The sequence below is a fragment of the Zosterops lateralis genome, assembly GCF_965231275.1.
Source record: "Zosterops lateralis genome assembly, chromosome: 9".
NCBI classification, from domain to species: Eukaryota; Metazoa; Chordata; class Aves; order Passeriformes; family Zosteropidae; genus Zosterops; species Zosterops lateralis.
The window spans coordinates 18,876,887-18,902,396 of record NC_139769.1 but is presented as its reverse complement, the minus strand read 5'-3'; the positions used below and the strand labels follow the sequence as shown (position 1 = coordinate 18,902,396).

Here is a 25,510-nt window from a genome sequence, read left to right as displayed (position 1 = left end):
ACAGCACATCTAGTATTACTTGTTCAGCTGCAGCAAAGGAAGCACTTTCCAAAAAGGAAACAGAAACTGGCATTCCTCCTGGGATGGACCTGCTAGGGCTTGTAGAGCTTGGCTGTTGGTGGTGGGTGGAGAGATTCTAGACATGTTCTGTCAAACCCTGGCATCTTCGCTGCCTATGAAAAAGGGCTGTGTTGTGTTCTGGCAGGTAAATATGGGATGACACAGTAGCTGTGTGGAAACAACACAGTGACACAATCATCAGACCACATGAAACTCATTGAGAGCAGAAAGACACTGCTTGAGGTGGCAGGGAGCTCTTCCTCTTTTGAAGTCCTGATGTGATAATGCTTCTTTCTGAGGGTACCAGCAGTCCCCTTTGCTTTCTATACTGGATTAAACTAATATTGCTAAGGAAGAGTCTGTAGGTGCTTTACACCATGACTCCGTCAGCCATGTGGATACTAGCACACACTTCACAGTGGCTGTTTGTGATCCTTCCCACCTGCGGAATTGTTATTAACAACTCCATGTGTCTAGGACTTAAATATATGGAACTTAAAACTTATAAAACCCCAATTTACAGACTCTGACCCTCTGTGTCTGTTCACCAGTTCCCACCAGTTCCCAGTCTAAGTTCCTAAAACTGATGTGAAACCTTCAATTTTCTGCCAACAATGCACAGAAGCAGGTCTGTTTGTGAGCAGCTTTGGGGACTGTCAAGCAACATGAAGTTCCAAAGGGCTTTAGTCCTCTGAGGTACAGCATAAAGTTTGCTCCTGGGGTTTGGAGCAGCAAGGGAGTAGTTTAATTATTTGTAGAGATCAAATTTATTAAAGAAGGTTCTGGCTGTGTGGTGTAATTTCTTTATAGCATCCATTGGCATATTGCAAGCTTGGGCTGATGGAGGGGTCAGCCAAAAGGTTTAGCACCTCATCTGCACTGAAGTAGTTAGCCAAAGGAACATTACTCTTGCAGTGCTCAAACTTGCCTGGAAAGCTAGAAGTAATATTCAGTGGCATGCTTCAGGTAGTTTTTGGCTCATTCATAGACTTCAGGGAGTAGTTTTCTAAAACAGTGTTTCTTGTGGATGTCTTTGTAAAGACACATACAAATACAATCTTCACTCCCCTAGCATTGAGTTCATAAGGAATATTATCATTGTCTTCTATTTTGAGAGATGTTCTAGAGTTATGCTGGGAGTAATAACCTGGATTCAGCCTCTACTTGGAAGCTCTTGAAAAGCTCTGGGTAGATGGGAATTAATCTCCTTTCTGCAATTCTTACTTCAAGAAGGTAATTTCTGTGTACTTTCACAAAAAGTCTTGAAAAGAAAGTGTTTATTTTGAAAAAATAAAAAGTTCTTGAACTTCAAGCAAAACTGCCACTTTGTGGATGGATTCTCTCCATCTTTATGCTCAGTTTTGCATGGATCACAATGCAAATACCAAAACATCCATTGCTAGCTTAAGCATCTCTGAATTCTAATCCTTGAGTAATATGTTGATAGAGTTTAGTTATGTTTCACTATGCAAAACAATGTCTTGAAATACAAGGATTAATTAGAAAAAAGTCTCATCTTGTTGTAAGGAATTTGCTGACTCTTTTTGGATTCAACTGAGTAATCCCAGGGCATGGTAATCTCTTCGATGCAGGAGCTGAGGAGGTAAAGAGCACCTATAAATTAAGCATTTGTTGTTCAAAACATATAATTACAAAATCTGTCTGGGCAAATTCAAGTTCATGCTTGTTGCCTGGAGACAGAGAATATGGGAAATGACAGCTAAGTATTAAATCATAGAAGACTATTTGGGCAGGGGGCAAACACACAAAGCAAACTGCATTGATGTGCTTCAGTATTTTGAAATACCCTGCAGTGCAATTGGAAGTTTCTGCCAAGAAGCTCTTTTGAGAACATAAATCTTTTATTTCTAGTAGCAGCAGCAGCATTGACAAGTGACAGTCAAGACACACATCATCCTAGGTATTATGTAGTCAGCTGGGAGCTCTATACTCACTGTATGAAGGGGGAAAGGAAATAAGATTACCCTGGCATTTCCTTTCATTTTGGGTTTTGTTTTTGGCTAGTCAGCCATTACCAAAACAAGCAGAGCCAAATTCATTCTTTGGGTATCTCTGAAGTCAGAGGAGTTATAAGTGTACTGACTCTCAAGCTTCTTAGTATAAAGACTGTGCTGAATCTCACAGGAGAATCCCCTTTTCAGAGCTCTTCTCTAATGGTTGCAGTGTTTAGCGTGACTTTTCATTATTCATGATGAGTCATGCTGCTGCCTGTTCAAAAGATGCATTTGCAAAGATGTGGTTTTGCCTTTTCTCACTTTTCAGTGAAACATGAAAAAAATCTCATTAAACAATTAAGGATCATCCCTAGGCCCATCAGTATGCTGTGGGAAAATTAGAAGATGGGTCGGCTAGGGTAAAATGCTTTTCTGTGAAATGTTTTGTTTCTAACATTGCATTTAAAGGTCTCTTGATGCCCAAAAGACTTAATAGGGTTACTTTTGCTATTTGATTGCTTTGTCTTTAGCTATCTTCTCTGATGTCTGTAAAAAGTCACGGTAGGCCTGGAGTCTTTACAATCTTTCACCTAGGTTGTAGTGAAGGTTACTAGCAGGGAATATTTGTTCTCTTTTCCCCTAACTCTTAATGCAGGGACTTATTTTATCTTTATTATAAACTGATACAAAAAGTAGTAGAAGTTGTCTGCATAACCATTTGTGTGATCCCACTAGGAAGAGCATAATCCATGTTCAGATTTTTTTCCACTCTCTTCCTTGTATTCCTTGTGATGGCTTTTTTCTTGGGGAATTGCTTTTTCTGTACCTGATAATCCCCATGGTAATTTTCCCCAATGCCCCATCTTGAATATCATGTTATAATGATTTCAACAGGACTGACTCACATCTCTTGCAACCTTGAGCAAGTTGCAAATACTTGACATTCCAGTTGATGTAGCAGACAAATACTTGCCTTCAAGTACTTGCTTCTGGGAGGCTATCACAGTGAAACTGATGGACAAGCCCAGGCTTGGAGACAAATGTTTGTTAATTTTCCTACTTTATTCTCTCTCATGCAACATCTGCTGTATTTTCCACTTCACTGTTTGCTCAGCTAGCACTGCCAACATTGGCTGTTTCCAGACTAATGGAAACTTTCTTCTGAGTGAAGCAAGTTGAAATGCCATCTATTTGAAAATGGAAAACATCTGTAATCTTTACGTGCAAAGATCTTACCATAAATATAGAAACAAAGCACTGTTTGTGCCCAAATCTCAAATATATCTTTAAAATATCTGTGAGCTGGAAAAATGTTTGGCAATGTGAAGGAAGATGAGTCCTATAAACATATCATTATGAAATGCAAAAGGTTATTATTTTATTTTGCTTTTGATCTCTTTATTCCCAAATGATGGCCTTTTGAAAAAGGAAATGTGGCAAACAAGAAATGAAGGCACTAAAGTATAAGCACAACTGTAGCCTGAATTGTTGGCTTGGTCTTATCACATTCTAGATAGAGGAATTGAAGGTGAATGGATTCACACCCAAATTCCATTGTAGTCATCACCAGTAACTTTAGAACTGAGCTCAAGGACCACATTAAAGTGTGAGGATCTCTGAGCCTTTGTCCTGATGTACTTTTAGTTGGTCGATCCTTTTCTAAACCTGGGAGTGGGTCAGGTATTATGGGTGCATCCACAGTGACAGAGAGGTCTGTAACCTACTTAAGAGAAATCTTGTGTAATTTTTCTGACAGGGACTCAGGATCCTAAAAATCTGACCTTTTTTGTTCTCAAGGCAGCATTTTCAGGCCTCCCAAAAAAAGCACAACTAGTGTTTATTCCTTTTCTGCAATTTGCAGCTGAGGTTGCACAGTATTTTGTTCAGGGTAGAAAATGCTGCTATCTTGAGTTATTTCTCAGATTAACCTACTGTAGGGAATAACTGCACAGTTAAGTCAGTTTTGCACATTTAAAAGTAGAACTGCACAAATGAAACTATAAGTAAATGGATGTAAAAATATTACAACTTTCTGTAACAAGCTTTAAATAATCAGATTTCATTGTTAACTATTAAGATATTGTGATTTCCCTGCCTCAAAATCAGATTAGAAAATGGAAATGGATTGTTGACTGAATGTTAATTCTGTTTATGTCTGTATATTACAGAGGGAGCCATGCTTTTCTGTAGCTTTCGTGTGGCATTTGCCAGAAAAGTACAAGTAAAAATACCAGCAAAAAGCCCTGTTTTGTATAAGTTTATTTGCATATTTATATAGACTATGTAATTACTAGAAATTATATAGTCCATATAAATTGCCTTGTAGGAATAGTGTGTCATCCATCACTTGGTGTCTGGACCCCAGCAGACACTTTGAGAAAGAACATCCAGTAGTAGAACTTCTATGTGTTTGTTTTTGTAAGAACATTCATTGGCAGGCCTGTCAAATATGTGCTGTGTCAATGATCTCTCCAACGTCTTTCTTATTGTGTTAATTGCCCAAAAATTGCTTTGGTATGCTCATTTCAGGGATTATATTGTAGACTGAAAGTAAATACAGTGTTATAAAGTAAACCTGGAAAAAATTCAACTCCTCTTCCCTAATTAGTTCAGGTCTATGTTGACTAATTCAATCAATGCCTGGCTCATCCAAAATAGAAAATTGCATATGAATTTGAGAATTAATCTATCAGCATGCACCACTGAGTTAATTTATACCTCAATGAATCCATAATGAGATATTTTAACCTGTTTGCACTGCTTGACACACTTTAAATATTGGACTAATATTATTACCATCTACTAAACATGAGTCCTTCCCAAGCTGGGAATATTCCTTATCAAATCTGGATAATCTTTCCATTGAAATCTCTCTCAGGCAACAGATGGAGTGGGAGTCTCCCTAACTCATGGCTGACAGGTAAGTGCTGCTCACTGATGGCTTCCCTTTCACACTCACTGCCTGCCATCAGCCTCCAGGAAACCTGGCTCTTGGAACCTCCTTAGTAATCAGCATGGGCAAAGGTACTTCAAGGTGTGCAGGAATTAAAAGGAATAGGAGAAGTGTGTTGGCTTTAGCATAAGTAGAGGAATACTTTCTATAATTGTAAGTGACGGTTTGGTGCTACACGTAGAAAACTATAGGTAGGAAAAATCCTATAGCCACACCTTTGTAGTGTTTGCTAGGAGTCACATTGGCATGTATGGAAATGCATAATACTGGAGAGTCTGACACTGTATTTCCTCTGCTGATTGTGAAATCACACTGGAATTTCAAAACTTGAAGTGTCTTTAAACAAATAGAAGCATCTCTCAAGTTGTGATCATGTTCAGCGAGTACCAGTTTACTCTGATTCAAACGCTTTCATGAAGTTACTCTGTTTTACAAAAAATACCACCTGGTAACAGCTGGAAAAGTGTTGAGCTGTGATTACCACTGCTGATTCCAGCTCTGTAGCACTGCTGGAAATTGTGTGCACTGCAGTGGAACAGGCTGTTGCTGCTGTCGCTCTGAGTCAGCCCAGACTTCCCCTCAACACCCAGCCTTCCTACCCTCCCCTGATCCCTTTTACCTTCAGACTTTCAGGGCAAGACTATTACACCTTTTCTTTCCTGCTTCCAAGTACTTAAATTAGTGAGCTCAAACAGGCTCCTGCTGCTCTGTGTTCACATAAACCTTGCTATCAGCTGCAGGGCTGGTTGTGACTGACTGGTGCAAGTCCCAGGCTGAAGGTGACACAGACAGTGCCAGACAGTCACAGGGCTGCTGTTTGCCCTCTGCCTTTTGCTCTACCGAGCCATGTTTTGTCACTTCTGGCACAGCCCCACAGGAATTAAAAAAAAAAAAAAAAAAAAAAAAAAAAAATATATATATATATATATATATATATATATATATATATATATAAAATTTCTGATGCAAACTAGAAAAAGAAAGGTACTATAGCACTGCTGAAAATCTGGAAAACATCTATGTTTGAGAGGAATTTACCATATTTAGCCAACAGAAGCACATAAATACTGAGGCACATTTATATGTCCTTTCCTCAGGAAAAAAAAAACAAACTATAGAAATCAATGGCCATTCATTGGACTAAAGTTGCCTCAGCATTAGATTTCAGCATCAAATTTCTCTGTGCCTGAGACTGGATGTATTGTAATTTTTAAAATAAGTGAAATTTTTAAAACCATAGTCAATAAAAATCTTCACTATATCAACCTACATCTGCTTAATACCTCTCACAGGAACTTAGTGGAGGAGTTCTTTATAGAGATAGGTATCCTGAGATTAAACTAATTTCATGCCAATATTTTTTAGAAGTTTGTGGAAAATATTGTTCCACCAATTCCATGTTCAAGCTTTACTCTAAAATCAGTGTTCAGTGAAGTGCCCAAGAATTCACACCACATTTGATCAGCTTTGATTTTCCCTTCTCATCTTTGTGTCCTTACACACAGTGCATGTGGGTGCCTTGTGTAAGCATTGATATTTTTATTGTGATGTGCATGGTGAGTGGATTGACAGTGGAACTGAGATTTGACATTCCCAGGTAATCTGCATGGGAACACTTTGATTTGTAACCTAACACATTAAAGGAAAAAAACCCCCATATTTTATGTTACATGTATGATCTAAATGAAATAATGAACACCAACAGCTATAGAGGAAGCATGGGATAAACTTGGTAATTTCTCAACCAGTTCCTAATTCATCAGCTTGTTTTCCTAAAACAGCCAAATATCTCTACCAAAACAGATACAAAACAATGAATGTCCAAGGCTATAATTTACCACAAGCAGGAAAAAATCACTGTGGTTAATTTTCTTCTCTGAGACTTAAATCTGAAGTGAATATTCTGCTTATCACTATTAAAGCAGGATGTGACAGAAAGGTAAGTGGTCAGGGGAAATGTCTTCTTCCTGCAAAAGAAAAGCTCTGCGCTTTTCTTGTGCTCTGTGTCTGTGCAGGCATCTACAGACAGTTTTAGGTCTAGGGAGGGAAGGGGCAAAATACAACACAGAAAATTGAGATTGTCCTCTTATTACAATCTGAGGATATAATTTAGAGAGGCAAGAAGAAGATTTAAATACCTTTTTTTAGCAACTTAAATAGAAGGTTAAGGTGCTAGAGTGTTTGAAAGGTGAAATAACCAATTTTGAGAGTGAGAAAAGCTGAGCAGGAATTGTAATTTATGGAGGTTAGGGACTGAGAAGTTAGGTCAGACAAAATCATCATGAGAATGTGACTTCTGATAATGGAATCATCACATGAGATAGCAGGAAACTCATTGTGGGGGGTATTTAAAGTGATCCATTGCTGGATATAGCTCTGAGGTCTGAAGAATATGAACAGAGCAAAGCAGAAGCAGTATCTGTTTATACATTTGTTATATATATTTGTTACTTGGTGATGGCTCTCCTCACAGTGCTTTTTGATGCTTTTCCTGATTGTACAGAATGTTTAAACAACTAGAACTGGCTAACTAGACCCACATATTAAAATAAATTATTCTAGTTCTCACAGTGAAAATGTCTTGTTTAAATTAAGGCCAAACCACAGCATCTGTGTATCTGTGCAAATTGGAATTATTGCTATGCATTGCTGCTTTGCTGATGGCCAAATCAGCACAGTGACTGCTGTATTTTTCTGTATTCAAAGTCACTCTCTAATACTATTTCATGTCACAGAAGCAGGTTTATAACAATTAGATTAAATCCACCTACATTTCAATAACACCACCTTCTTTCTTCATCTGTTTTTCTATCCTCTTTCACCATTTCCCCCTTGTCTCTCAAGAATAGCTGCAGTCACAGGCACACATATATTTTAAGATTTATGTAGCTCCATCTTTGAAATCAATACTTATCCATTGTGAGCTGGGACAAATGCACTGAAGTTATAGTGCATTCATACAAATAGTTCTCTGTCCTTTCCTCCCACATCTGAAAGCACAAGAACTCATACTCCAGATCCACATCATAATTGTAGATGTATGAACTCAGAGGGTTTTTTTAGAAGGAAGGAAGGAAGGAAGAACTGGATGAAAATACTATATAAAGACAGATTTTGATCAACAAATTTGTTAAGAAAATAGATTTTAAGAAATAGTGACCTTACCTTTTTTGTTGTTGATGTTCAGAAACTGAAGTGTGAGACTGCATTTTGATGTCACATTTATCACCAGCACTTTGCAATTGACAACAAGGTAGAGGACTGGAAGCAGATCAGTCTGGGATTATAAATCCTTTTGATGCTATGTTATTGTGCTTTCTTCATGCACACATCTATCCAGGTGAAGTATTTTTTGGGGCTAAGATAAACAGATGGAAACAGATATTTTAGAAATGTCCATGGTGGGCTAAGGAATACTTGCTAAAGACTTTTCCTTTGATAAATCAGTTATCATTGAAGGGACCTACTTGTGTTGTATGTCAGTTAAAATCTAGTAAATTTTTAACCTGCTAACTAAGAGACCTGGGGCTGTATGATTTATAAGTGGGTGTAGCCCTCACTTTGGCATTTATTGTAGCCCTTTGTTCTGGACATATCCCAGCTAAATTAGCGGGTGAGGTAACGACTGTGATTTACTGTAATTTCTGAACAGATAAAAATGCTGGGCAGGTGCTAAAGGTTGTTTTTTAAAAAAATTATAAACTTTCATATGATGAACTGCTTTAAATGAAATTGTGTCTTGACAGTACTCAGGAAAAAACACAGCAAATGCATTCTAAAATGGAACTTCAGTGATCAGAAATGCTGAATTTTCTTAGTGATACAATGAGCATGCTATGCTGGATATGTAATCAATACCTGTTTTGTTTAATGTAAAATTGCTTTGAAAGCAATCATTTAATGGCACCTGTTGGATTTTCATGTGTCAAGTTTCATGATACCTTGATTTACCCATTTAGTTGTGTGGGAAGAATGAGAGGGAACATGCCTCTGTTTGTGACAGGATGTCCTCTGAGCCATAACTCAGACCCTGCAGGATTCAACATACTCTTCCATAATAGAGAATATCTCCATCAAATCTGCAGGGGGTTTAGCCAAAGGAATAGACATTTTGAACTATTCAAGCTGTATATGAGACAAATTGAAAAGCTGCTTCCCTAAACAGATATTCAGGAACAAAGAGGTGAGACAGCAGGGAGATAGGTCAGAAATGTGAGGGCTGTAGCCCTTTTGCAGGGGAGGTTTCAGGGACTGGTAAATCTCTGACCTCTACCAGAAAGGCATGGTCTTTCTAATTCTATCCATTTTGACAATGTAGGATCTCTTACCTTTGTGGAAATATTTAAAGGCCAGCTGGGCTATTGTTATATGATTTTAATATGAGTAAAAGTAGCTTGGCACAGGTTTGGTTAGCACGGAGCACCAGCTGTGTGGCAATCTGTGACAAAGTCCACACAGCTTGGCTGATTCCAGCTGTGTTCTGCCAGCAGAGTGCCCCAGTTCCCAGAGGTGGCTTCTCCTGGCTGAGGTTACCAGCTAGAAATAAGGTCTGCTCCTTGCTGATGGGGAGATCTACTGACTTTTGAGAGTCACTAGTCACAGAGCTTGGCCTCCTTCCAGCAGAGACTCAAGGCTGGTGGACTCTGTCATGGTACCACCTCCTAGTTTTCCTTCTTGACTTCTTCCCTTCTTTTGGGTAGGTAAACACAAAAGAGGTGGAAAATATGATTTTGTAGGTGTCCTTTCTTCACTTGGCCAGGTGGAACTCCTACAGGTCGTTTTATTCTCCTCTCTGTGTTGCTCTAGATACTTTTTCTTCAGGAAAAGATAAGAAAAATGTTAAATGCTAGTAAGGAAATAATTTTAAAGGAGATTGAAAGACTAATCTTTAACGGTGCTGAATATCCACTCCTTTGGTCGAGATTTGCATCTTTAGATTGCAGAGGAACCCAAACGCTGCGTATTTTGCATATATTTCCTTTAGAAGGGGTTCTGTGCGCTGTGGCCCCGCCGGGCTGCCAGCGGTGTGTGTGTGTCTGTCTGTCTGTCTGTGTGTGCGGTGCGGGCTCCCCGCGCTCCGGCGCGCCCGGCTCTCCCTCTGGTGGCCGCTCCCGCTCCCGGCCTTACATCTTATTTGGGAATATTTCTCTCTGCAATAGTTTTTTTAAATGATCTCTAAAAATACACACGTGGATTTTTTTTTTTTTTTTTTTTTGCTACATCCCTGTCAGCATTTTTAAAAGAGATTCAGAAGTTAAAGAATTATAGAATTATATAACTTTTATGCATCCCTTATATATATATATATATATATATATATATATATATATATATATATATATATTTATTAAAGGCGTACTGTGTTCATGTTCAAGTGTTACATTCTGGTCCACTGGGAATGGTTTGGTCAATTTTGAGTAAAAAAAAAATAAAGCTTGAATGATGCTATTAAAACCAGGATGGGAATGTAATGAAGTTACACAAATATTGAGAAAAGACTGGAGCAGAGATGGACCTGCCAGACTTTGGTAAGAAAATTTACCTCCATAACATTTTTGTTTGTTTGTTTATTTATTCATGAAAGCATTATCTGTGTCTATGTGGTGCATAAGGCAGGATCATGCAGTCAGTGCTCTATAATCAAAACTATGCACACAAGTACATTTAGGACCACTGACCACTTTGGCTTTACATAATACTGAGTCTTTTGTCTCGATATAACAGTGTCTGTAGCTTGAAATTAGTATTATTTGCTGGACTACAGGAATTTTGTTTGTCTCAAGAGATGATTTTTGTTCCCAGAACTGCTACACAGTATTATAGATGTCATGATACTTTCTTGATTACTTTCTTTTGACTCTTGATACTATTAAATTTTAAAAAGCACTTCAAAGCGAAAGAACACCTTTTCCTCCTCTGTCACAGTATCATCTTTTTCACTGTTGCTCAGTTTAACCAGAACAGAAAACAACTGAACAGTTCAGAGCTGCTAATGGATTTATGCTTCCTTATTTTTTGTTCTACTGGCCAGGTCTGATAGGTAGAAGCAAAGTGTGTGAAGTCTCAGCTTTTCTGTGCAGTTCTCATGTAGTGCCACCTAAATCACTAGAGTGTACACATTTAGACTTTCTTAAAATCGGATAAAAATACTAAGGTATTGAAATGCAAGGTCACAGCTTGACTTGAAGTCTCTGCAGATTTGCAAATATTACCCATGATCACCAAGAACTGAGCAACTGCAGTGGATAAAAATTGTGTTTCATTTGGCGCCAGATCACTGTTGACATTAGTATCTTTGAAATTCCTTAATAAAGAAATAAATTCTTAAGTGTGTTGTAAACATTTCAAGATAAATATACACAATTGCTATTGTCTTCCAGCCCCTCACAGAGTGCTGAGAATAGATTGTTTTGGAGTTTCATTACTATATTTAATTTCTGTTGGAATAAAAGGAATTTTATTTCCATTGAGGCATGTCAAAATACCTTTAATTCATTCTGTGTGATTAGATTAAAAAAAAAAAAAAAAAACCAAACTGAGAGTGTCAAAGGTCTTCAGCCTGTAAAAAAATCCTGATTTTTCTTCTGTCACCTCAATGTCACTAGAGAAACATCCAAGGCACTAGAGTAGACGTTGCTTGGTGCTCAGCTCTGTGCCTTATGTTGCATAGATGCTCTCATTTGATTGGAATGTAAAAGCAATTTTTACTCTCAAAGGGAGTAAGATTACCTTAAATTGCCTCCTTCCATTATCTTTGATTTTTAAAAAAATTGCCTGCCTTTCTGTTTGGCTTTTACATAGAATCACTTTACTTTAGAAGATGCATCCTCATTCTACTTTTCAGGGGAGCACCTCTGAACATAGTACAAAATATTTTTTTCCCTCTGTATATTGTGCTGTTAGGATCTCATGCAGAAGAATTTATAGTGCATCTAGATTAGTAGTTTAGTTCAGATCAGGAATGTGCTTCTGAAGCTAATCTGGTTGTCCCTGGTAAATGTGTTTTGATTCATACCATGGGGCAGTCTTGGGGTGCTTTATTGGATCTCTCTCAGATTAAACTGGAAGGACAATGTTTTCGAAGAGTGTTTTCAATGCTCACTGACTGCATTCAGTCCCTAGTGGGACCAGATTTGTTCTTTTTTGAGATAAACCCTAATGAAATATTCATGGTAGCATGTCAGGTCATCAGCACCACCTGTCTCACTGCACAGCTCTGTTTCCAGTGAACCCCAGTCCTTGCTGATGTGTACATGGCCTGTTGTCATGTTTTTTTTCAGCAGAGGTGGTCTCTGATTCTTTGGCCTTGAAAGAACTTGTGGAAATGTCTCAACAATTATCCTATGGGGCTACACCCCCAATTGCACTTCTCTATATTAGGAGGGAAGAAGGAAGGAAATTAATTCTTTTCCAGAGCCCAGTCTGTGGTTTTACTGTATACATGTCAGATTGTTCAGTGCTGAGGTTCTGAATTGCTTAAACTGGACAAGCTGGAATCAGCTGTGTTTGGGTTCAAATTATCCCCAGAATCAGAACATTCCATAGATACCTTCTGGAGCTTAACTTCAGGTTTGTCCCATCTACAAAAGTAGGGGAAGGAAAAGAGACACAAAGGGAGATTTGCAAGTGACAAAATAGATCATCCTCTCTTTATGTCATATAAATAACCGGTTCTGGAGTCTTCTGGGATAGATTTTCACTTCCATATTCTCTCTTGCCTTTCCAAAAACCTTCTCAAAAATAGAAGTGATAGAGGCTGAACTTCAGATACCATGTTTCTTCATGTAGTATGCTTTGGATAAAGCTTGATTCTAGTGAGTCTAAAAGAAAAGTATATTTCAATAATGAATGCAGTCCCAATGGAATGCCTCTGGACAGGGCCTTAATGGCAGGGCAGTGTAGCAAATTTCAGGACTTTAATGTGATAAACAAAATGCTGCCCTTTATGTGATACTATCAATAGGCTGAACTTGGTTAAATTAAAACAGAAGCAGTTTGCAGACTGAGATGTAGGTACACTGTAGAAAACACTAAGCTCTACACAAGTGACATAGTAAAGATTTTGGGTATAAATCATAGCCACACATTAGGAAATTGAATTGTTAATGCTTCCCTCAAGTCTGGTTTGGTGCGGGTATTCTGTGTTTCTTTGTTTATTGATTGGTGTTTTTGTTTGGTCCTGTCTGTATATCCTGCCTGTGTCCCCCTCCCACCTTCTCTCCCCCTCTTTTTTCCCTGCTCTGTAGCAGTTCTCTGTAGACTGCAATGAACTCTGGAATAGAAAAATTCAAATCTGAATTGATTGAGATCAAATATCCTCATTAAATGGGAATACCTAGTGCCTATAGGGCAGTTCAGAGAAGTTTGAGTTGATCCTGGTTTTCTAAATTTAATAATGATTTAGCACTTGTAGTTTTAAACTATGTTTGAAGATAGCATTCGTTAATACATCTGAGGTTGATGTATCTCTAACACTTAGGATAAGGAAGTGATAAGAAAATTATCCTCCTTAAGATTTTAGGTAATTATTCTATAGAATTAGGATAATCTGTGGTAAAAGTACTCTCCAGTTACAACTTTAGTCCAAGCAAGTGGTTTGAACTGAGCACACAAAATACTTGATGTGCTAGTAACTTTTGTTTCTCATTGGAGCTCCTAAGCAGAAAATAAGCTTCACAGAGATGCTATTGTAGCAGCGTGTTATTAACTCCTCTTGGCAGTTCAATGAAGCCTTGAAGAAATTGGAATAAAATTGAGATATCCTAATGAAACAACATTTTAAAAATTATATTATTTACCAATCTAATAGTTGCTTTAAATTTTTGCTTTGTTTACTGGAAAGCATTAAAAGCTCAAAGCCATTGTGAAGGATGTAATAAAAATATTAGTGAAATGTGCTCATCTCCAGATATATGTTCCCATGTATAAATATCAGGGCTCTTTAATTGACAGCTATTAAATATTGTGGTTATAATGGCTGAGTTAGCAGCCTCAGCTGCTGGCTGGCATTCAATATTGCCAATGTTTTTTTTCTCTTAGCTATAAAAATGGGAGTGAGGGGAGGGAGAGAGCCTTGATCCAGTTTTTACTAGTGGGAAGGTGCCAATGAAAAACTCTCCTATCCCCTCTTTCAATATGTATAGCAAGTGTATTCAGCCTGTCCTTGCCTTCTCCCTGTAAAACGAAATTTGTTATTTGAGACTGAGCTGTGCAGATTTCTGTGCTTCTCAATGCTTGTGCTACAATATAAAGATCATAGATCTCATTCCCCTGTAAGGACACCTCTTTCTTTCTGCAGCAGAAACTCATTAATTTTAATATACACCAGTGAAGCAGCTGAGTAGGCTTTGAGGTCTCCTTCATAGCAGCATGTTCTGTTGTTTCTGCACCACTGAGTTCATTATTGTTTTATTAATAAAGCAAGGAGGAATACAGTGTGTACAGTCCTAATGCTGTCTTCCTCAGATATCACAGGAAACCAGCACTCTTCAGAAACATAGAGAGCCTGCTTGAAAATTGAAATGAAACATTCTTTGTTTTGTTTTGTTCCCCGAGTGAGGAACATGGGGCACATATTCCTACGTGGTTTGCTTCTTTATTGTCTTCTTACTCTACCCTTACGTAGGCCAAGGCTATAAAAAACTGGTGGTGTAAGAAATAAATACAAAGTTATATAGGGCCAATATAGGACTTATCTGCATTTCTTTCACCAGCAGCTGTATGAAAGGTGTTTCCTCAAGCCTCCAATATTTAATTGTGCGAACACGAGTGCTTTTAGAAGTATATATTTACTTTTTGTGTTGCCTCATTAGCATTGATGTTTCTTTTAAACCTTGGGAGCCCAGTTCTACTTCTGCCAGTTCCCAAGTGGGTTGAAAGCCTCAGCCCAGGATGCATAAGGAGACATTCATTCAGTATTCAGTGCAGTGAAGATTTTTAAGGGAGGCTTTTTAAGTGGTGCTCAAGACCTGTGTGTACTGGTTCAGGTCCAATTCAGATTTGAGTTCAGAATGGAGGTTTCATGCAGCTGTCCAGCCACTTTGTCCCAATTCTGTTCTGTCGTCACTACAAAAATAAATAGCAAATACAGAATCTGTAAGTTTCAGCACACTGTCATTTGAAGTTAGTACTCAGGTAAAATAAGTGGTCACTTCTGCATATCCAACTATTAGGCATGTTTTTAACTTGTTCGTTAAAGAAGTGTCTATTTAATTTCGGTTTTGATTCCATAGATTTTCTCAGGACTTGGATGTGGAAGTTAAAACCAAGCAGACATTTTTATTGTTTCTAAGACCAAGTTTCCCATCTTGTTTTCTCTTTAGATTCATCTCTCCTTACAGTCTCTATGTAAATATGCCCTTTTTTTCCTGGTTTGCCCCAAGACTTATTCATTCTAATTTATAGGCCTCAAAGTCTCCTTTGCATGCAGTAATTCCCATACCCTGAAAAATGTGCATCACAAGCTCTAGCAGAGGCTTATTTAACCTGCTTCTCCTGTTTCAGGAAAAAGAATGAAGGAAAACATATTGGAATGTCTCCACACGCTGCTGTCTCCCTATGGTGATTGATCAGTGTCCTGTCAAGAGCTGCATGCCTTGATTGATGTGTGCTGTGATAGAGGATGTGCTGTGCTTGCTTGTTTGCAGTTCCATGCACAACAGAATTGTTCTTTGTAGCATCTTTCTGTTTTGCACTTGGAGCTGGGGTGTGGCTGGGCAGCAGAGAGGCAACCTTGCTCTCCTGGCCTTGTTACCCACAGAACAGGTTGGGTGAATCCTGTAACAGGAAGACAAAGCAGCTGAGCATGTTTGGCTAGGCAGATTTTGCCTGGCATGTGCAGAGACAGAGGGCTTCTGTGAAGATCAGAGTAGACAAAAAGTCGAGCCTTGGAAATGCTCCAGGAAAAGCCTTTCCTCAGAACCCAGACTGGTATGCTGCAATCTAAAGATGGAGCAAAGTTCATTGTATGGATTGTTCTTCCCCATGTCCATATTAATGCCAATGCTTTCACAGTGCCCTCAGAGTTTTACCTGCCATCAGAATTTAGCCAGATGAATGTTTCTGGGTCTTTCACAGTACTCTGGTTGCCAGACCTATGAGAAGGAGGTGAAGGTTGTGATGTCTTGGAAGCAGGGTGGCCTTGGGTCTGTGTAAGCCAATTGGAAAACTTCTGTCACCTTTTATAATTGCCCCATCAGGCAGAAGATAAGATTTGCCTTGGAGTAAGGAAACAACCTGTTTATATTTAAGTAAATCACTGGGAAAGTCAGTAACACCCTCTTACTGTAGGAGGAGAGGTGTTTTCCCTGACCAAATGTCTGCATTCCCTGAGTTAGGGCATAGTCAAGATGCTGGTGGCTGGCATGCTAGAAGTAACTGACTTGCTATCAAGAAATCTCTGCAAGGTGATTAAAGAGGTTTCGAATCAGAATAGTACATTGGAGTATGAACAGACTCATAAATTAATATCCTCCCTCCATCCTGAGTGCTCAGTTAGGCAAAGGGAGCTGCATGCCCAGCCTAGAGTCTGGGTAAATGTTCTGGCAGTGGTAGCTGCAGAGAGATGCTTGTTGCTTGAGAAAAGGTAAATTCTTACTGTGAGAGATCATCATGAAAAGCACTGAAGATTCTTACCTAAAGAAAAATTCAGGCCTGGAGATAACTGAGATTTAGAAAATGTCAGGTTTTATGAAAAGAGCCAGATGATGGCAGCATAGAATGCAACAGAAAACTGGGGAAATTCCTGGGTTAAGTAGCATGTGACCTGCCCTTGAAAACTGAGTCAGGGATCAACCTTTTCATCTAATCCTCCACTTCAACAATGGCTTTTGAAATATAGGTTTATAGTTCTGGAAAGAAGAAAAGAAAACAGTAATTTTTTTCTGTGTGACTGTGTTCATCTTTCAAAAGCTAAGCTATAAATCAGCTCAGAAATCTTTCCTATGTGGCATGAGAGATAAACAGTTCTGCTTCACCCTTTCAAATCCTGAAGTCTTGTATTCTGTCCTCAGCTGCATAAATTCTTCTAGCAAGTCCTACCCTTCACTTTCTTAATTTCTTGTTATCAAGACTAAATCTATAGCTACTGCAGCCTCCAAAGGAGATTTCAGAATATATCTCTAGATATAATAGGAAACATAAACAATGTGCATGTTATTTTTTCAAGAAAAAAGCTTAACAACACATGTCTGAATCAAAATCAAAGATGATTGACTTGGGCATCGAAGAAGCTAATGTCTTTTTGTTGTTGTTGTGTGACAGAAAAATGCTGTCTCTATGGCAAAATATCAGCCTGCTTCTTCCTGGAGCACTGTTTGGTGGTATTGGCAAAAGTCAAGTTGATCACTGGATGGGGTCTGGTTTCTTCAGATCTACTGGTCATGGAAGAAGAGAGTTGGGGTTTTAGCTCTTGAGAATTGCTTCTGCAGAAATATCCATGCAGCCCTGGAGAAGCAAGCATGGGGCAGAGCACTTTCAGGACACACACTGTTAGGAGATAGGAAGTGAAGCAACACGAAGTCACAGAGCATTCACAGCTTCTTGAATATGACTCACACCTATGTTGATATAATTAAGAAGTGAGATTGCACCTCTTTTTGTTGGTAATTCTCAATTTTGGGAGAATTTCCACAAGCCAAACTACTCCAGTGATTTTATTTTAATGTTTATTGAAAATGTTCCCATCACAAGCTTGTAGAAATAGTTTCCTGGATAAGCAAAAGATAAATGGCTGTAATGCACTTAAACATTGACTGCTTTTTTGACAACAGGGACCACTGAATTAATGCTTGTTACGTCTGCAGACTCATCAGTCTCCTTGGGATTTAATTAGAAATTTCGAGGACACGAGTACTTTACAATGCTGAACATCTGCAGAAAGAAGAGTTGCTGCAAAGAGGAATGGAGACTGTAGCAGTTTCTGGGTGGAATGGGAGTGCAATATGTTTTAAGTTCAACTGATTTCTGGAATGGCAAACTCTCATTGCTGCTGTGACAAGCTCTGGCTCTACAGATCTCAGTTACTTCACCTTTGACCCTTGGTTCTAAGCAGAACTGGCTCTTCTGCTTGCACTTTCCTCTGCCACCTAGAAAGGAGGTAGTCTCCTATGGAAAGCAAGGATTGTCAAGCCTGTTTCACTGGGCTACTTTATAAAGCACTAAGAAAAAATGATGTTTATCCTTGTATTTGTGGAAACAGCATCTATGGGACTGTACTCATTGGGAGTTTCTACCCCAGCACTTGCAAAAGTCAAGATTCTTGCTCATTCTGGTTCTAGTGATTGTGGTAGTAAATAAGGACATTTGAGGTAGAAAAAAAATAACAAAAAAAGGAGAATATTTCCTTGTGAAACCTACCCAGGACAGCTCCATGTTATGGCAAGAGAGCACGCTCCAAAAGAAAGTTGACTCTCATTTCTGTTCCTGAGATACCTTACAAATAATAGAAGTCAGATCAATTGCTCTGGCTGGTGAAGGCGCACCAGTAAGGAATTACTAGAATACCCATAAGCAGAGAAGAGACACACTTCTAGCCTGTAGGGAATAAAAAAAGAAGGAGGAAATAATGAAGGAAAAAAAGAGAAGAAAAAAGGTACCTGCTGCTACTTACTGTCCAACATAAACTAAAATCCTTGCCAAGAGAGACAAACTGCTTAATGTCCATACAGTGCTTTGAAGATCTAAAGTACAGTAAGTGTTATTATTATTATTATTACTACTGCAGCTAAGAGCTGAGATTGCTCTTCTAAATGGATATACTGAGTTTGATCTTTAATACATTGTATTAAAAAAGGCCTGCATGAAATTTTTCTGAAAAGGAATGAATGATACGGTACATTTATCAACACAGTAATAAAGCATTTGCAATTAGACCCTCAGCTTTAAATGGCCTTGGAGGAAAGGAATTTCTGAGTCAGCATGTGGTGTCATCAAACATATTTAAGGGTAGTTTAATAATAGCCTCTTCACATCCTTTTAGTGGATATGACTATACAAATAAAAAGGGGAAAATTGCTCCGGGGGGTAGGAGCCCACTGTGTTCATGTTATTCCACACCTCTGACTCTAAGTACTGCCATCAGGAGGGTGAACAAAGCATGACCATGAAAATGGGCATCATAATTGTGCAATGATACTGCTAATGCCCATTTTTCAGGAATGTTAAGTGGTTGCATGTCAGGGGTAAGCACACAGAACCTCCACACATGGCTGTGCTGTTCCCCCTCAGAGATCTACAATTCTATTAATGAAAGCTTTGGTGTCTTTCCTAACCTATAATTTTCAAGTACTGGTGTGTCTGCAGTACATTTTCTCTCTGCTGTTAATCCTTTGAAGTGAACAGGAAGATCTGGACAATGGATCTTGGCACAGTCAATTTTAAGAGTTTGAACAGCTTCAAGAAAACTCTTTACTCCTAATTAGCAGTTAGTTTAATACACAAAAATTTTGCAGCTTTCACATGGCTATGCTGAAAATCATTGCACTCCTGTTACAAAACATGGCAATGCTGGAATCAGGAAAAGACCTGCTGGCCATTTAATATAGAATCAGTAGCATTGTCTTTTTGTTTCCTGGGACAGAAAGCACCGCTGGGGCTGGGTTATGAGGATAAATGTGATATTAAGACTACTGTGACTTTGTGTGACCAGGCCTGGGTTACTGTGGATGGGCAGAAGTCCTTAAAAAATCATAAGATAGGACCTAGAAGCTGAACTTCCTAGATTCTTTGAAAATTCTTTTTTTAAAAGTGTCTTTACATAAAACTATGTTTCCCATTTCATTTTAAGTGCTGTGGATGATTTTGTAGTAAGTTCTCCTGGGAACTTTATAAATATACAACATAAATATGTTGTATATCTACTTAATATTAATTCGATTTCTTGAGCAGCATTTCTATTTGCCTTCTTACAGCAGATAAACATAATATGACTATATCTACAGCACATTAGACAGATTTGGGACTGAAACCAGGCTCAACCTGGAAGTAAGGTTGGAAGAAGGTAACATTTTCAATAATATACCTCACTAAGGAACTTTACATAGTATCATTTGAAAATTATGATTGTTTTCTTTGCAGACTCTGCTGCATACTGCAATCTATCCCATTTTCTATCTCCCACTGTTCATCTTCCCCAAGATGGATAGAAAGAAAATTTTATTGTATTTGAAACAATTTTTTTTCCTGATTATTCTTACTTCAGTAGTGACACTTATGACAGTATTAGAAAATGTCCAGAGCCTCTCACACTCCTACCTATAACAAATACAAAAAATAGCATAACTTTTCTTGGCCATATTATCTACTGGGACCCTGAGATTAAGATGAGGTATACACATTTACTGTGTATATGTACAGTGAATGTCTGCAAAACTGAAATCAAGTTATCCACTTAGTACTCTGTTTTGTTTTCAATGTCTATATTTAAAGATCATTTTATCAGAGTTGCACTTATCAAAAGGAATAAACTACTTTTCATAAATTATTACTTCACATATAGGGTGAAACTGTACAGATTGCAACTGATTTGTAAATAGAACTTGTCCACCTGTGCTCCTCTCATGGTTTCAGTTTGCTGTGACTTTATTTGTCACAACTAATTAGAAATTGTTTCATAGCATTACTGTGTGCTATTATGTATTTCCAAGTTTCACCCCAGAGGTATTTGTGTTTCAGTTGTGAGTGAAATTCTTCTTGTACAGTAGGTGATTTGCAGGGTCCTTTGAAATATTTGTTGATAAAAGGTGTTATGTAAATTATCTTTACTACCATATGGCCTCTTCATGTTCCCAATTCAAATCCACTGAGAAAAATCTCTCAGCAACATCAACGGAAGCACATCTGGTCCAAACACAGTCTATGACAGAGTATTCTTTTGGTTTGATTCGTCTTTCTATGCAAGTTCAAATATATTAGACATAAGAAGAAAAAACAAAGCTTTTCAGAAATAAAACCCACTCTATGATGTGTTTGAGATATGCCAAACACTGTTCTCAGCAGAGACTAGTATTACAGATTTTAAAGGAACTTGGTGAGAGGTAAAATCACTTGTAAGGTCACAGCTAACAAACCACCCGGACTTTCAGGTCAGTAGTTTGCTGCAGAAATGCTCCAGACAGTGCACATTAAAAAACAACATGATATATTTTACTAAGTTCTCCTTTTCCCCTGATGCTGACCACTCGTGCACTGGTACAAAGTAAGTGATGACTGTTGGTACAGTTATATTCTGTGATGCTTTCAGGTGAGGGAAACAAGTACTTCCCCATGGGATATGCTGATGATCATGCCTGCAATGCAGGCAGAGTTTTCTTCTAGTGCTTACAGAAAAGCATGCCAAACTTGTGTCAGTGATTCTTTCCATTCCAGCCTCTTGCATTCTGAAAACATTCTCAAGATAAAAATGACAATGCCAGTGAGAATTAACCTTGACAGCAGTATAATGAATTGTGTGGGAGGGAACACTCAATCTGCAGACTTTGAAAGAAAATTTTATTCCACCTCCAGTCCTGCAAGACGTGGTATTGGACCAAGGACTTTCAGTACAAGTAGCAACAGCATACAGTCTAATTCACACACAATGAGAATAATCCCTTCTGGTGCATACAATATTAATACTCCAGGGTTTTCTCCATCTGTTTTCATGTATGCTTGAAGTGTACTTCTTTGAGGCAGGATGTGACTTCATTGTTTCATGCATTTACTTGTGCCTAGCACAGTCAGACACTCTTTGGGGGATATAGTCGCTACTGTAGTACAAATATTTTTTTTCTCTTGAAGAACTCACAGGAATGAAGGAATGATACTACCCCAAGGTGGAAGAGTTGGACTTGATGGACCTTTCCAATTTAGCATATTCTGTGATTCTGAATAAACTACTTCCTAAAAATTGGTGTTTTTTGTAACTGAATGCAAGTGTAAAAGTTACCTCTTTACTTTGATTTAATGAAGGTCCAGATTTTCATGCAACATAACTTGTATAAATCTACTGAAAAATGTACAAGAGCAGCAGAAGAGACTTTCAGTACTGGTGGGAAGACAAAACTGATAATAATGGTATATATGGTGAAGGTAGGAAAAGGAAACAGGGCTTCCTGACAGCTCTTGGCTCTGAGGGGATATGCCACACATGATTTATAAAACATAATTTCTCCTGTAAAACCCAGGCAAAAACTCCTTAACCAGTTCTTTAACCCTGAGTACTAAGAAGCTGGATTGCAATCCTACAGCCATGTTAGGAAGAGCATTCCTATTTGTAATCCTGCTGCAGTAAAGAAGGCAACCCTCATGATTATATTCCTGTGGGTTTACAGTGCTTCAGGTGAATTTTTTGTAAGTTAGAGGTATTAATGACTAAAAGGAACCAGGAAAAGGGTGATGAACTTTAAATGGCTTCAAGTAAAAAATGGATGCTTGAAGAAATTCTGTGGGTTAGTAAAAAATCAGAGGATTTAATGGCCTTTTATAGACCATATGTGTTAACCATATTAAAAATCTAGCAAAGATTAAAAAGTAGTTGCGCAAAAGGAGGCTTTGTCTCTATATAGCAACTTCTAGAAGAAAATTTGATCCAATTTTACCCCTCTTAGTATACTGCGTACCCTCAACAATTAGTCCAAGTTGTTACTTTTTAGTTTATGGACAGATATGAAATAATTAGACTCCTTTTTGCATATTCACTTATCCTTTATTGTCTTGCTAGCCTGCACTTTCTCAAGTGAGTGGTGAGCATTTTTCCAGAAGTGTGTGCTGGAAAAGCAGAGGCAAGGAACATCCAGCTTGTTTGCTGCTCCATTGAAGTGTGTTTGTATTTGGCTGATCTGAGAGGAGAACTACATTGCTCATCAGGGAAACTGAGATGTGTGTTTGTGTCTTTTGGGTGACGAACACGCATTTCAAACATATCCCATTAAAATATTCCCTCCTGGGATAAAAGTGCTTTTTGCAAAGAGAGACTACTCAAAGGAGATAGGAAATTGGAAAATGGACATTTCTTCCAGGAAAACATTCAAGTGATTTTTGTGTTTTAAGTTTTTTTTTCATCTTGAATTAAGATAAAAAGCAAGAGTTCACAGTCTCTCTCTTGGGGTAAAAACTCTGTTTTAAGAGAGCCAGATTGGAAATTTTGGTGCCTCTTTAGCTGCTAACAGGCAATACTGGCTGCCACCTGGGACTGGTTTTATTCCTCAAATTCCAGACGTTTCTTTCATGCAAGTCCTTTTTAGCTAATGGTATGTTTCTTTCGTTGTAATTTTGACCAGCTCAAATAGTTAGCCAGGGTGGGATGCGGTTAGGAATGCAAGTGAAAAATTGCAATGACTCATTTCACTATGAAAAATTCAATTTCAACTTGCTCCAACTGCAAGGGGTCACAAAAATTCCAGAAAATTCCTTTAAAAAGGGGTCTTCTGTGAGTGAGGAAACCCGGCACTTATTATCGAGGCAAACCGGGACAGTTTTGTCGTTGTTGAGCGGGGCAGGGTTATCACCGTTCCCAGAGAGCCTTCAGGCTTGCTGGGCTCTGTCGTGATATCGTAAAGTTTTTGGCAGGTCCAGACCCGGGCAGAAGCATGCTTATATCAGAGATGGTGCTACTCACAATTGGTGGTAAAGAAGGTGTTTATTCAGGGCAGATGCCCAGGTTTTCCAGGCTTGAGTGTGTCCGAGAGTGAGAGACCAGAGGGCGATTTTTGGGTCTGTCTTGCCCTTATCAACAGGGGTGTTACAGATTGAAATGAAGGGGGAGTGATTTAGGTACAGGGGGGGCTGGACTTTACCAAACAGGGGAAAAAGGGGTGTGGATGATACCCGAGGCCTGTCTGGCCATCTGGCCTGGCCAGAGCCATCAAGATGCTTGGGTGTACACCCAGATAAGATATAATAGATTCTTAATGACTGAAGCCAAGGCTATCAGAGACATACAATGGGCTGGCCTGGGCCTATTATGTGACTTAACGACTGTAACCAAGAGGAGCGGGGACGTGGGGGGTAGGAAAAAATCTTACAGAAACTTATTAACAAAATTATACCAAAATTAAAAAACTTAATTCCACACCACTACACAGGGTCACGTCAGCGGTCCCCGGGAGTGCCCTGGGTGTTCCCGGCGCTGTTGGGGCTGCGGCCGCCTGAGGGGAGCCGGGCCCTGGGCCTCGAGAGAGGGGGAAAGGCTGCCGGGGGCTGAGCAATGAGGAGAAAAGGGTGGGAAACAGTCCCCGAGCTCTCTTCCCCAAGTGGGAGGAAGCAATTCAAGCACCAGAGCTGAGATCCATGAAGTGGACAAGAGCTCCATAAGGCAGCCAGCTGGTTCCCTCAAGTGTCTCCGATGAGGTGGTGCAAATGTCGTTCTAGTGCTCGCTTGGTACAAGCTGTGGCAAAAAAACATCTCAGGCATGGGAGAGCACGTCCTTCTGAAGGAAATAATGTTCTTATTTCCTTCTGAAGGAAATAGCGTTCTTGCCTGAATCTTTTCATATGTGTGTTTGTATTTTAAATCTTCCGAAACAAACAAAAAAGGTGTGGTTGCCTAGGAGACAGAAAATATACACGTATTAATGATATTTCATTATTGAACTGGGTCATTCACTTTTTGGTCATAATTCTTAAAGCACTTGGAGCCTGATGAGATAGTCATCATCCACACTAGGCATTGCCATAAAATCTCTGCAGGGAGTTTTCCCATGAGGTGAGTTCGCTGCCAGTCGGGCTACAGGGAGTGAGAGCCCACAGACCTCAGCCTGCCCTGAAATCACAAGGCAGGGCCCAGTGCTAGAGGTGAAGAATTTTCCTTAATTGCAGTTTCTGGACACTGGCCTGAGTACAGACAGTTCTCAGCCTCCTCTTATCCTGTTTGCTTTTCCAAAGGCAGTGTGATATTTAATTAGCTACAGTTCGTCTATTTCATAGTGAAAACAAATATTTGCAATTTATGTCATGTAGTACAACATGTTAGGTCTGATACAGCCTAAAATAATGTCAATGCAAATAGTTTTTATAAATTTCCACATGCAGCTCCTGCAGAATTTAACATGGGCTGGGACCTGAGGGGTCCTTTCTGCAGCTCAGAGCTGGGAGAGACCTGTGCTGTCTCTGGTTCACTTCAGATTGCTCCAACTTCCCAGGCTGTCTGTCAGTAGGCAGGGCTTGACTATCTGCCTCTTCCCTGATCATGTCAAGTAAACTGCTTATGGAGTGGATGGCCCAACCAAACAACTTTTGAGCATGGTAGTATGTTCAAAGTAGCACCAAAAAATAAGCTACTTTCTCACCTTCCTACTTATTTCCTGTGTGCAGTTGCAATATAAAGTCAATGTTATTATTCACTTGAGTGTATACTGTTTGAAATAAGTAGGGATTGCAGAATCAGGTTCTCATCTGAATTATTGAGAATATAAATTGTATAAATCAAGGACTAAATCAGTTACAGTCACTGGAGGCAAACAAAAATCCTTTCTGTTTTTCAATGTATAAAGGGGTTTTTTTGTTGGATTTTGTGTTTGTTTTTTTTTGTTTGTTTTTGTTAATTTTAATTAGCCTTTGCAGCTCT

General features: G+C 38.9%; 1 protein-coding gene and 1 long non-coding RNA gene across 2 annotated transcripts in view; one reads left to right on the top strand and one right to left on the bottom strand.

Moving 5' to 3' along the window:
- Positions 1-8,415, bottom strand: part of PALMD (palmdelphin) — a 48,727-nt gene extending 40,312 nt beyond the window's left edge. Inside the window, exon 1 of the mRNA XM_083867817.1 lies at positions 8,134-8,415. Coding sequence (XP_083723943.1) covers positions 8,134-8,177 — 44 coding nt within the window. The 5' untranslated portion in view covers positions 8,178-8,415. The remainder of the gene's footprint in view (positions 1-8,133) is intronic.
- Positions 1-25,510, top strand: part of LOC310912864 — an 87,372-nt gene that overhangs the window by 1,509 nt on the left and 60,353 nt on the right. The window lies entirely within an intron of this gene.